This window comes from Balaenoptera ricei, chromosome 11, assembly GCF_028023285.1.
Source record: "Balaenoptera ricei isolate mBalRic1 chromosome 11, mBalRic1.hap2, whole genome shotgun sequence".
Classification (NCBI taxonomy): Eukaryota; Metazoa; Chordata; class Mammalia; order Artiodactyla; family Balaenopteridae; genus Balaenoptera; species Balaenoptera ricei.
This window is the reverse complement of record NC_082649.1, coordinates 49,052,292-49,066,601: the sequence shown is the minus strand read 5'-3', so window position 1 is coordinate 49,066,601 and position 14,310 is coordinate 49,052,292. Positions and strand designations below refer to the sequence as shown.

At 35.3% G+C, this 14,310-nt stretch overlaps 1 protein-coding gene across 6 annotated transcripts in view; it reads left to right on the top strand.

The window, feature by feature from the left end:
- Positions 1 to 13,510, top strand: part of NEK10 (NIMA related kinase 10) — a 309,939-nt gene extending 296,429 nt beyond the window's left edge. For all 6 annotated transcript variants that reach the window (XM_059937555.1, XM_059937551.1, XM_059937552.1 and 3 more), the window contains 4 exons: positions 6,349 to 6,457; positions 8,911 to 8,963; positions 9,045 to 9,100; positions 13,047 to 13,510. In XM_059937555.1, the coding sequence (XP_059793538.1) occupies positions 6,349 to 6,457; positions 8,911 to 8,963; positions 9,045 to 9,100; positions 13,047 to 13,095 (267 nt within the window). In that variant the 3' untranslated portion in view covers positions 13,096 to 13,510. The remainder of the gene's footprint in view (positions 1 to 6,348; positions 6,458 to 8,910; positions 8,964 to 9,044; positions 9,101 to 13,046) is intronic.
- The last annotated feature ends 800 nt before the right edge of the window (positions 13,511 to 14,310 follow it).

The window sequence follows — 14,310 nt, the reverse complement described above, 5'->3', positions numbered from 1 at the left end:
AAATGACACAATAGACCAAATAGATTTAATTGATATTTATAGGACATTCCATTAAAAAACAGCAGATTATACTTTTTTCTCAAGTGCACGTGGAACATTCTCCAGGATAGACAACACCTTGTGTCACAAATCAAGCCTCAGTAAATTTAAGAAAATTAAAATCATATCAAGCATCTTTTCTGATGACAACACTATGAGATTAGAAATCAATTACAGGGAAAAAAACGTAAAAAACACAAACACATGGAGGCTAAACAATACGTTACTAAATAACCAAGAGATCACTGAAGAAATCAAAGAGGAAATCAAAACATACCTAGAGACAAATGGCAACGAAAACACGATAATCCAAAACCAATGGGATGCAGCAAAAGCAGTTCTAAGATGGAAGTTTATAGCAATACAAGCCTACCTCAAGAAACAACAAACATCTCAAACAACCTAACTTTACACCTAAAGAAACTAGAGAAAGAAGAACACACAAAACCCAAAGTTAGTAGAAGGAAAGAGATCATAAAGATCAGAACAGAAATAAATAAAATAGAAATCAATAAAACTAAAAGCTGGTTCTTTGAGAAGATAAACAAAATTGATAAACCATTAGCCAGACTCATCAAGAAAAAGAGGGAGAGGACTCAAATCAATAAAATTAGAAATAAAAAAGAAGTTACAACAGACACTGCAGAAATACAAACATCCTAAGAGATGACTACAAGCAATTCTATGCCAATAAAATGGACAACCTGGAAGAAATGGACAAATTCTTAGAAAGGTATAACCTTCCAAGACTGAGCCAGGAAGAAACAGAAAATATGAACCGACCAATCACAAGTAATGAAATTGAAACTGTGATTAAAAATCTTCCAACAAACAAGTCCAGGATCAGGCTTCACAGGTGAATTCTATCAAGCATTTAGAGACAAGCTAACACCCATCCTTCTCAAACTTTTCCAAAAAATGGCAGAGGAAGGAACACTCCCAAACTCATTCTTTGAGGCCACCATCACCCTGATACCAAAACCAGACAAAGATACTACAAAAAAAGAAAATTACAGACCAATATCACTGATGAATATAGATGCAAAAATCCTCAACAAAATACTAGCAAACCAAATCCAACAACACATTAAAAGGATCATACACCATGATCAAGTGGGATTTATCCCAGGGATGCAAGGATTCTTCAATATACACAAATCAATCAATGTGATAAACCATATTAACAAATTGAAGAATAAAAACCATATGATCATCTCAACAGATGCAGAAAAAGCTTTTGACAAAATTCAACACCCATTTATGATAAAAACTCTCAGAAAGTGGGCATAGAGGGAACCTACCTCAACATAATAAAGTCCATATATGAGAAACCCACAGCAAACATCATTCTCAATGGTGAAAAACTGAACGCATTTCCTCTAAGAGCAGGAACAAGACAAAGATGTCCACTCTCACCACTATTATTCAACATAGGTTTGGAAGTCCTAGCCACGGCAATCAGAGAAGAAAAAGAAATAAAAGGAACCAAATTGGAAAAGAAATAAAACTGTCACCGTTTGCAGATGACATGATACTATACATAGATTATCCTAAAGATGCCACCAGAAAACTACTAGAGTTAATCAATGAATTTGGTAAAGTTGCAGGATACAAAATTAATGCACAGAAATCACTTGCATTCCTATACACTAATGATGAAAAATCTGAAAGAGAAATTAAGGAAACATTCCCATTTACCATTGCAACAAAAAGAATAAAATACCTAGGAATAAACCTACCTAAGGAGACAAAAGACCTGTATGCAGAAAACTATAAGACACTGCTGAAAGAAATTAAAGATAATACCAACAGATGGAGAGATATACCATGTTCTTGGATTGGAAGAATCAACATTGTGAAAATGACTATACTACCCAAAGCATATTACAGATTCAATTCAATCCCTGTCAAAATACCAATGGCCTTTTTCACAAAACTAGAACAAAAAATTTCACAATTTGTGTGGAATCACAAAACAACCTGAATAGCCAAAACAATTTTCAGAAAGAAAAACGGAGCTGGAAGAATCAGGCTCCCTGACTTCAGAGTATACTACAAAGCTACAGTAAGCAAGGCAGTATGGTATTGGCACAAAAACAGAAATATAGATCAGTGGAACAGGATAGACAGCCCAGAGATAAATCCTCACACCTATGGTCACCTTATCTTTGTTAAAGGAGGCAAGAATATACAATGGAGAAAAGACAGCCTCTTCAATAAGTGGTGCTGGGAAAACTGGGCAGCTACATGTTAAAGAATGAAATTAGAACACTCCCTAACACCATACACAAAAATAAACTCAAAATGGATTAGAGACCTAAATGTAAGACCAGACACTATAAAACTCTTAAAGGAAAACATAGGAAGAACACTCTTTGACATAAATCAGAGCAAGATCTTTTTTGATCTACCTCGTAGAGTAATGGAGATAAAAACAAAAATAAACAAATGGGACCTAATGAAACTTAAAAGGTTTTGCAAAGCAAAGGAAACTACAAACAAGGTGAAAAGACAACCCTCAGAATGGGAGAAAATATTTGCAAATGAATCAACGGACAAAGGATTAATCTCCAAAATATATAAACAGCTCATGCAGCTCAATATTAAAGAAACAGACAACCCAATCCAAAAATGGGCAGAAGACCTAAATAGACATTCCTCCAAAGAAGAGATACAGATGCCAAGAAGCACATAAAAAACTGCTGAACATCACTAATTATTAGAGAAATGCAAATCAAAACTACAGTGAGGTATCACCTCACACCAGTTAGAATGGGCATCATCAGAAAATCTACAAACAACAAATGCTGGAGAGGGTGTGGAGAAATAGGACCCTCTTGCACTGTTGGTGGGAATGTAAATTGATACAGCCACTATGGAGAACAGTATGGAGGTTCCTTAAGAAACTAAAAATAGAACTACCATATGACCCAGCAATCCCACTACTGGGCATATACCAAGAGAAAACCATAATTCAAAGACACATGCACCCCAATGTTCATTGCAGCACTATTTACAATAGCCAGGACATGGAAGCAACCTAAATTCCCATCGACAGACGAATGGATAAAGAAGAAGTGGTACATATATACAATGGAATATTATTCAGCCATTAAAAGGAACGAAACTGAGTCATTTGTAGAGACATGGATGGATCTGGAGACTGTCATAAAGAGTGGAGTAAGTCAGAAAGAGAAAAACAAATATCGTATATTAATGCATATATGTGGAACCTAGAAAAATGGTACAGATGAACTGGTTTACAGGGCAGAAATTGAGACACAGATGTAAAGAAGAAAAGTATGGACACCAAGGGGGGAACGTGGCGGGGGCGTGGTTGTGTGATGAATTGGGACATTGGGATTGACATATATACACTAATATATATAAAATGGATAACTAATAAGAACCTGCTGTTTAAAAATATATATACTCCCTGGGGACCTCCCTGGCGGTCCAGTGGCTAAGACTCTGTGCTTCCAATGCAGGTGCCATGGGTTTGATCACTGGTCAAGGAGCTAAGATCCCACATGCTGTGTGGTGTGGCCAAAAAATATTTTAAAATTTTAAAAATTTAAATTAAAAAATGTTTTTGAATAAAAAATACTCCCTGAATTAATGAATAACACTTGTCTTCCTCTCTTCAACCTAAATCCCCATTCCTCTATAACATGGACTAATGTCATAACCCTTTACCACTTTGCCATTAATATTCAATACCCAGCCTTTGCCCTCAAGTTCCTCTCCCCTGAAATGTCCACTTGACTTCCTTGCATCCCACCCAAATCCAGCCTTTGAGTTTCAGCTCTAGTGTTTCTTCTACAGAGTTTCTGAAAACGATGCTGGTCTTCATGAAGCATCCTTGTTTGTGTAAGCTTAGATCTCACCACCTCATTTCACACTTCATTATTTAATGCATTGCCCTCTTATTTTATGTACATTAGCCTATTTTTCCAGTCAAGTTGCAAGTCTCATGGAGGCCAGATCATTTCTGTGTCCTCCATGGTGCCCAGCATGGTGCTAATAAGCTGGGAAGATCATCAGTGTATGTGGATTGAAAGGTTTACATTTCTGATTTACAAAACCTGCTCAGGTCACATAGTAAGGGGCAAAAAAGCTTTGCTGAAAGAATATAGTATATGTCAAAAAACTGAACTGCAAAAAGAAGTGCCGGAAATTTCCTAGAGTAAAAATAAATGTATCTGGGTCTCAAACACAAGACTAAAGATTTTAGTCCTTGGCTTCTTCCATGGGCCCATCCCTCTGAGAATTCACAGTTCTTAGGCTCGAAGACTGCTAGTGTGACACAGGCTCTGGAAATATCAAGCACTCCTCTCTTCAAGGTTTGAATCAATGAAAAGAACTTGTCCTGTCATCTTAAAAATGACTCTCTTGACCTCTCCATGTCACAATTCACATATGTTACTGTGCATCTTCCTGTCTGTGAAATCTTTAGGATTCCAAGGTGTTCACTTAATAATTAAGTTGACTTAAATAAGCTTTCTAAGAAATAATTGGGATGAACATTTCAGGCAGCCAAATTACTCCTATGCTCAACCATATGAAAAAAAATCTATCTGAAGTCACTTGGAAGGTAATACCAGGAAATCATTTTCAGCATTACAAGACATATTAAGAAGTTCAGTTGGAATAATCTGCTACCTTAGATAATAGAACTACGGAATGCTTAAGGCTGTCTGCATTGCCTCCTAATAGCACTGATGAGAAAGTTATTAAGCAAATAAAATCTTCCTGCATTACACTATTACAGTCTTACCATCTTGTCATTTTACAGATGGGTTATTAATTTTATCAGTTGTCACTAAAGTAAGGAAAATAAATTTTCAAGAATATAAAAGGATGATTCATATTTTTTTCTAATGTGTAGCATTCATTGGCAATATGGAGACTGGAAAACTTAAAAATGATTTTTATTTATAGTATCCAAAGCATATTGATGGAATAATTATCAATTGCTAATATAAAATGTTTATATTAAGGTATAAAATGCATAATGTATACAGTGAAGTACATATACAACTCCATGAACTTTTACATATATATTCACCCATGTGACCACCACCCACATCGATATATAGAACAATTCCAGCCCAGAAGAAGGCTCCTGCCTGCCTTTTCCTGGTCAAACTCTACTACCTGCTACACTGTAATCATTGTCCTGATCTCTGTCACCATTGGTTAGCTTTTCTCAGTTGTGAAAATATGTGTAAATGAAGTTATACATTGTGTATCCTTTTGTGTCTGGCTTCTTTTGCTCAACACTCATCCATCTTGCTGTGTATATCCATAGTGTGTTCTTTTTCATGTTTGGCAAAATTCCATTGGATAAGCACACCACAATATATTTGTCTATCCTGTGGATATTTGGGGGTTTTCCAGTTTTTGATTATTATGAATAAATGTGCTACAAACATTCTTGTACGTGTCTTTTGATGAACAGAAGTACTCATTTCTCTTGTGTGTGTATATCCAAGAGTGGGATTGTTGGCTCAAAGGGTGGGCATATTTGTGGACTGCCAAACAATTTGCTCAAATGATTGAACCGTGATATATTTTAATTCATGAATAGAGTTTGTGAATCCAAGGTAACTACTGTTGAATAATCTAAATTGTGCCTTTTGTTTCTGGTTTATTAATATGTATCAACATTTAAAAAGTATATTGTTTTACACAGGCATAAAAACTTGGCCAGCTCAAGTGTTAGTTGGAATTAAAGGTGAAAGGATTTTGAAAGTTTCATTTAAAAACTTCATCCTTATAGAACGGCATTAAACAATTGGAACTTTAATAAGTTCTGGCATTTAGTGAATTACTCTTTCCTTTACAGTGTTGGGAATTAATGTTTGGCGATTAAAATTAATTAATAGTAATTTAGAAAAATGTATTAAGAAATGTGTTTGCCTTGGTCAAACAAAAATGATTTGGGCTAAAAATGATGTTTTGTTGAATGATTGGAGTTTATTCCTCCTACACCTGACAAAAATAACATTTTGATATCCCAGGCCCATGCTATTATTTTTCTATCTATTTTTATTTTGTTCTCATAAATCTATAAAGTATAACATTTTTTATTTTCATGTGTCCAGGAATTATCTACTTGCTTTCACTGTAATTTGCCTGCATCTAATTTATCATTTCTTTTGAAAGGAAGAAGATTGGTCTTTATCTGTATACAAGGGATTGACAACTGAAGAGCACTAATTTTTCTGGGCAGAGACGCACACAGAGGTCTCATGTCATTTGATTCTGAATGCAAAATAAGATGCAGTTTTGCTTTTTCTGTTTCAGTTATCTCAGGGATCTCCAGAACCAATTGAGCCCAACTTTTTCACAGCAGATTACCATTTATTGCATCATTCATCAGGTCGATACAGCCTGTCCCCAAATAACCCAACAGGTAATGGTCTTCAACACAGGAAATCTGGCTTTCACAAAGAAATAGATTGTTTGGATCAACAGCTATCCTTAAAAGATTATCTTCAATTTAAAATGAAAATAGAGCTTATTTTGATTATCTATGGTGATAGTTGGAAGGACATACAGTAGGAATTTAGAAATTCCCTGAGATTTATTTTACACACTTGTGACACCTTCCTTGATCATTTATTAATACCGTAAGCAAACAGAATCTGTGTGCGTAAATTGTATTTCCTTTTACTTCTTCTTATCTGATGATGGGAAATCAAATGCCCAAAAACATCCAGGGAGATAAAAAGCAGAAATGAAGAGCTTGAATAAAACAGAAAATTTGAAACTTACCTGAAGAATCCACATCAGACATATTTAATTTTTTTTCTTTTTTGAAAAAATTTCTCATAGGGAGGCAATATAACATAGGGATTAAAGGTATGTATTCTGTAAACCAGGATGCCTAGATTCAAATCTCAGCTCAACCACTTAGTAGCTGACCTTGAGCAAATTATTTGACCTCACTGAACCCCAGTTTTCTTGCCTGTAAAATGGGAACAAAAATGGTAACCATCTTAGGATTATAGCAATGATCAGTGTAAATATATAAAAAGTACTTAGCCAGTAGTAGGGACTCAGCATAATGTAATTTTTCTTGTGATATTTGACTCTCAGAAGAGATCTTCAAGCTAGTCTGAGGTTATAGAATTCCTAAATAATTTTTGAATCCCTGTAAACTATAGTTATATCTCACAGTGGGGCAGACAGATGTGAAGTTTTTACTGTTAAATGAAGACTTGCCATCTACTCAGACAAAAAAAAAAAAAGCTTAATTCTGTTGTGCTTTTGAAGTTGACTAATTTAGGCAAATCACTTCATGTACTGATTATCAAACTTTCCCTAAGTCTTGGACTCCTAGGATACAGCTAAACTGGGTAGGCAGAACTTCATTTAAAATCATCCCTGAGAAATCTGTAAGATCGAGATAAACTGTTATCTAAAGTCATTTGCTTTTATTTATTTTTAATTGAACTATAGTTGATTTATAATATTGTGTTAGTTTCAGGTGTACAGCAAAGTGATCCAGATATATATATATATATATATATTCTTTTTCAGATTCTTTTCCTTTTCCATTATAGGTTATTAAAAGTATTGAATATAGTTCCCAGTGCTATACAGTAAATCATTATTGTTTATATATTTTATATATAGTAGTGTGCATCTGTTAATCCCATATGCCTAATTTATCCCTCCCCCACCTCTTTCCCCTTTGGTAACCATAGGTTTGTTTTCTATGTTTGTGAGTCTGTTTCTGTTTTGTAAATAAGTTCATTTGTATTATTTTTTAGATTCCACAGATAAGTGATATCATACAATATTTGTCTTTCTGACTTACTTCACTTAGTACGATGTGGTATATATATATATACTAAGGAATATTAGCCATAAAAAAGAATAAAATCTTGCCATTTGCAGCAACATAGATGGATCTAGAGATTACCATACTAAGTGAAGTAAAGTCATTTGCATCCCCCTGGGCAGGTAGGTCAGTCACAGGCCAGACTTCTTACCACAACAGCCCTGCTGAGTGACGAGCTCTGGTGGAAGTCTCTCAGCGGCCTGAGAGGGAGTTGACAGGCTCTTCCAGAAGCTGGATGCCCCTCCCCAGAGCAGACCAAGTGTGTCCCTAGTCATGGCAGGCTGGACAAAAGCAAAGACAGCAGAACCAGGGAGCACTTTGGGCAACACCTTTAAGCTGGACTTGAAAAACCAGCTGCCAAGACTCACATCCTCTTGCGTCCTCTTAACTTTCAACCCATTCTCCTTTCTCTCTCCTAAGTAAGTGGCAGGGGAGCTCCTGGGCCTCCATGTGATAAGTGTTGATTGACCTGAGTGGAAACTGGTCAACATTGCTTTGGGTGGTGCTAGGGTTGGTTAATGTGCTGGTATATCATACTCAGACCAAACCTCAAAAGAATTACTGTCTTCTGATTTTAAATGTATTTTATTCCCTCCTGGCAGCCATAGCCAGGGTCAAACCTTTGTTGTCCTCCTCTGGCTATTTCTGCCTTCCTCTAAGAATTTGTTTTTTTTCTAGCACATATCTATTCTTTTTGCCTTGTGGATTAGGGATAGCTTCTTAATCTTTTCTTTGCCTATCAGGAAGTTTGTGTTTAGGACCACTCCTCACCTATCCTTACACACACACACACCCCTAATTTAATTGGCCAATTTATACCATGAGCAATGCCCATAAATCTTGTGTATTATTTTGTGATGGCCACCCCAAAAGCCAAGATAATTTGGAATGTGTTTGTAAGTACTCAACTTCATCACTAAGAAACTGACCTCTTTTCACTGCATGTGAGTCATAATTGCCAATAAAATCTAAGAAAACATGAACCAAATGTCAGCCTTTTCATAATTTATCTATTTCAGGTCTACCCTCCAGCTTTGATTTGGAGCAGGGGATAACATATGAACAGATGCAGGTGAGGTTTTTGCAGTGCCTCTGAATGATTTTATTTTGTTGCTTTTAATTCAATACTAACCTGATTTTTTTTTAACTTTAGATTGTGATTGAAGAAGTCCTAGAGGAAAGTGGTTATTACAATTTTACTTCTAACAGGTGAGATCTAGAAATGTGAAAATTCAATTTAGACCATTGGATATTAGATCTAATTTCTCTATCCTTGATTCCAGAGGTTTTCCCCGACCTTCTATTTTAAACACTTTTGTAAAATATCTTGGCTTAGACTTGATACAACTGTAAGTAGAATGTATGTTGACCATCTTTTATATGGATGCAGCTGCTGTATTCTTGGTTGAAAAAGAAAGGGTGATCACTTAGTAGTAATTTACTCCTACATAATGAAATGGAAAATTATTTCTACATTTTTTTTTAATTAAGCATGTTTGTCCTATATTGGAAGAGCTGTAAACTCAAATGTCCATGACTAAAATATAACCATTATTTGTATAGAATGCAAGGGAGAAAATGCAACTAAACAAAGAATCACTTCTGGTGAATTTAAGATATGTTTGTGGGAAAGGGATTTGTTGTTATGTGTTCCCATTTGCTTACCCTAAATAAGAAACTGCAGTTTACTGGGGCTGTGTGTTATCTTCTAAAATAATCATTATTGGTGGTCTAAAAATATACTCTATTTTATCAATTTCATTCAGTTATGGATTCCTGCAGTTTTACTGTTGGGCACAGTTTAGGGCACAAAGATTTGAGTACAATTAGTTTGAGAGGCAATCCCAAGAAAGTCTGGTAAGGGATTGAAGAAATAATTCAATAAAAGTTTCCTTTTCAAGTAAGTTACCATTGTGGTGGTTGGAGCTTGATCCCATTATGGAAATCTGAGAGCCAGTGGAGAACAATTCTCCCACTTATGGACTGAGGGAGCTGGGATGGTATTTATCTCTAATTTCCATTAGTCATCGTTTGAGACCTTTTTTCCCAGAGGATGTTAGTTCCCTGGCGTTTCTGGCCTTCTGTAAGGGTGGACAAAGCAGATTCTAGAGGCCAGAGATATCCTCAGGAAAAGAAACGCAGGTGCTGGCCATAGGGAATCAGGCCAGCATGCTTTGAAGTGCTTTGAATGAGGGGATATGGGCGCTGACGGTGTCTGCTATACATGAGCTGTCTCTTGAGTTTTCCAAGGAGCTGACTCATAACAGAAGCATCAAATTGACCATGAGTAACCACTTACACATCCTATATGGCCAAAGTTGCTTTAGGAGGCATAGTCCTGTGGAGTTCGTTTTCCCTAAGTGGCCTTTTCTACCTGGAGGAATAGCCTTCCTGTCTAGCTAATGAAGCTATCTGTTGACCACTATTTAAATTATTCTAGAAGTCTTCCCCAAAGATGACTGTTAGCCATGGAAAGAGAAAGAGGTCTCAAGAACATTCTATTAAGGTCATTATATGGAAATTAGAATCTTTTTTGAGGTTAGTTCAGTCTCCAGCCTTTTTTCCCCCTGTTTCAATTAGTTGTTCTTATGAATCACAGATAAGACTATTCAGCTGCTTGCTCTTTTGGCTTGACAATATATTTCCAAAATAATACCTTTGTACATTTAGTCCTGTTGTGATTTGTAACTGCAGAGAAATGATGAGTAATTCTCACTTTCCAAAGGTATATTGTTAATAGAAATCACGATCTCCATAATCACTCTTCTCCCCCCATCCCTGGAGGGATTTTGAATTTTCATTTTTCCTCCTGATCTGAGTACATCCAGCCTTCCATGGATAGTATGAATGTCTCTGTTCTTGACTCTTGGCAACTTATTATTTCAAGTGCCGTTGGCTTGTAGTGGGGCAAAAGTCATGCTTATCATTTTTTTAATCACATTTTCTCAGAGACCCAGGATCATGGGCAATGGATATCTTCAAATTTTTGCAGAAAATCAGCTAAATATAATGAAAAACCAGGGGTGTAAGGAACTTAGGGAAAATCTTATAAGAGCTCTTATTTTTCCTTTTTTAGAAATAGTAATTCCAGTCTTATTTTGAAATTTATGGTTATCCTTTTCAATTCTCCAATTATTAAGTTTTTAAAAAATCAAACATTACTTCTACTTTCAAAGACATATTCCTGTATTAAAGTAAATTGCAGGTTTTCTTCTTATGGTAAATAGACAATAAGATGCCTAATGACAAAGGTGAAAAATTATTTACAGTTATATTCAGAATTGTGAATATAATATGAAGATATGATTTAAACGATCAAGTTAAAGTAATATATGATGGAAATGACATCAAATTTTCTTAAAATGTTCCAAATTAAAATGAATCATCCATTTAAAAATCCATGTAACCATGATACTCCCTTTTCAGTTCCTAATAGCAGTGATAGAATATATAACTGGGGGAGATAGTTTTCACGGTTTACCAGTAGAAATAACCCTTGGTTGTGCTTAAAACCATTACTTGTTTACCGATGTTCCCAATTAGTTTACAAGAAATAAGTCAGGCTCCACATAGAAGCACCTAATACTTCACAAACTGAAAGTGCACATAATTCCAAATATGAATCAGATCAGCTGTGACAGTCATGATTTTTCCATACTCAAAGGATAGAGGATGCTAAATATCACAGGATGTGTAGAGGTAATTAGAATCAGTACTTAGAATCAGTAGAGTGTATTTTCCCAAATAGGTTTTGTAAATAGCCAATATTATCAAAGATGATAATAGATGTTATATGAAAAATAAAATTCCATGACCAAATATATTTGGAAAACCCTGAATGTACATTTTTCCATTTTTGAAGCATGTTGACAGACGTGACTATATTGAAAACTTTGAGATATACTTTAGGAAAGAAGTCTGTTGACCTTGTTTACCCAGTGATTTTTCATCTTTTACTTGGAACACAAGTTGAGAAAACCTTCCCTAGCAATGTGGTTTGAAATAAGAAACATTGTTTTAACTCCTCCACCAGTATCTAGTCAGATCTGCTATTGTTCTCATAATCATCATCATCATTTTAATTGTCATCATAGCCATCACTGCAAAATATTATTAAATGATCTTGATTAATAACCATGCAAAAGGAATTACATACATAAGTCCTGTATTACTCAAGCTTACAAATTAAGGCTGTCAGTTCAAACCTATACACACATCTACAATGCATCCAGACAGGAGCTAAAGCATTAAGCCAAGATATGGCACATTTCAGCTTAGATCATAGGGTTTATGTTTAGTTAGGGATAGAGAGATGCCATTCTCAAATGGAAAGTCTCAGGATAAGGCCATTATCTAGCTATTAGCTCTCTTTGGGGAAGATACCTAGAACTGTTTAAGTAATGGTGAGACTGCTTGGGCAGTTGGTAGGAAGAATGTCTCAGGCACAACATGCTACATTAGTTAAAGAAATTGGTAACAGAAATAGAAACAGCAGCAAGGAGCCCTAACCCAAATGAGGGATTTGGGAAGGGGAAGTAGGACTGAGTTGAGAATGCAAGGAAAATGAAACAAGGTCAAAACAAACTGGGCCAGCCCCAGGTGGGCTCTATTTGTGGTCATTTGCAGGGATGTATGATTACCTCTATTTTGCACACATTAATATTTCGCTTCCTTACCAGAAGGATACAGCCTGGGGTGTCTTCATTTTATCATTGTTGTAATGAGAGTAAAACTGTTGAGTTTTGTGAGTGAATAGATGACCAGCATACCATTCTTATATACTTAGGGACACATATTAATATTTTACTTTGTAACAATGAAATATGTGTTGAGAGAAAACAAATCTACATTGAATCAACTTGCATTGCTTTAAAATAGGCATTTAATGTACAGGTTACTTTGGATGGGTATTAATTTTTCCACTGTAGGGTTATTAGTTCCTATTAAGTTTATAATTTTAGAAAGAAAATGTTAACACTGAACTTCAGCAAAAGGCAACTTTCTAAAAATCTCCCCATTCCATTATGTTTAGAATCACCTTTTTATTCATTGTGATTTATTTATTTATATACCTGAGCTACTGCTTTTGAAATTGAATATGTGAAGTAAAATATGTGAGACTGTAGAGAACTCCTTCCACTTCTGAATCTTCTAGGTATCACTCCTATCCATGGGGGACCAAGAATCACCCAACCAAAAGATGAAAGTGCTGCATTTTGAATGGACTTGGTTTTCCCAGTGAAGATCAAGTTCTGGACTTCAACCACTACTGGCAAGATGCCCAAAGATTGGGTGCTGCTAAAAGAGTGTGGAAGAGAAAAGACCAACATGCCATGGTGCCTGCAGGACCTCTTTCTGGAGGTCCGGTGCTAAGAGGCTTCATCCTTGGGACACATGTATACAGGATGACAGGGCTCCCAGTGTGCTCCTGGGAGAAAATGCTGCAAAATTCATCTGTGAGAAGAAAACCCACTCCTTGCAGAACTTTCCTCCAAGTTAAAAAAAAAAAACTTGTCATATTTTTCAAAGGAATCTACTTAGAATTGCTGAAACTATGTTTAAAGGCATCTAGCCTTCTATGTATAAAAGATAGTTTTAGATAAAGAAAATTATAGAACTCAGAACAGTAATATATTGGGTGATTCACTGTATCCCTCAATTTTTTTAATTTTAAAAGAAATTCAGAATATGTAATCGAATTATTTTGTAGTTTTATTTGTTTGTTTTAATGAAAGAATTGGTTTTCTCTTAACCAGTTGGGTACTAGTGGTCTTGAACAGTATTTGTAACCTTGCACAGCCTCTGGGAATAACTGTCAAATTGTCAGATTTAAGCTAAGAATGTACTGATGTATAGTTTGTGTATATGTATATATGCATAGGGGGAGGAGGGAGGTTTTGATTAGGCTAATGCTTTGCTGCTAATCAAACTCATAGTGTTTTTAGGGCACTTTGAAGAGTCATAGAGTCTATGAAAGAGATGCAATATTCCATATTCTAAGTCCCTCCTAACTGAAATTACCAACATTGCTTTTAAATTTTTATTATTTGAGAATTTGAAATGAAAATAAGTTATATAATAAAATATAAATGTCTTCTTTATTCATTGAAACGTCTCTAGAAAAGAGAACTCAGAACACCAAAACAGTGTCCCATTCCTGTGTGGGGATAATTTATGGTGAAAATTCTCTAGATTCTTATTGGGCTAAAATCTCTTCAACTGGCTTCTTATAACTGGTATAATGTCAAGAAATTATTGCCAAATCAGACTGCACTTCTAACTACTTAAAGAAGATTTTAAATCTATATAATTAGTAATCTGAAAGCTGAAATTATGCTTTTTATTTACTTCTCACTAAGTTCTATCTTATTTACATTGATATATTTTTAGTATGATCAAATAAAATTTAGTACAGTGGT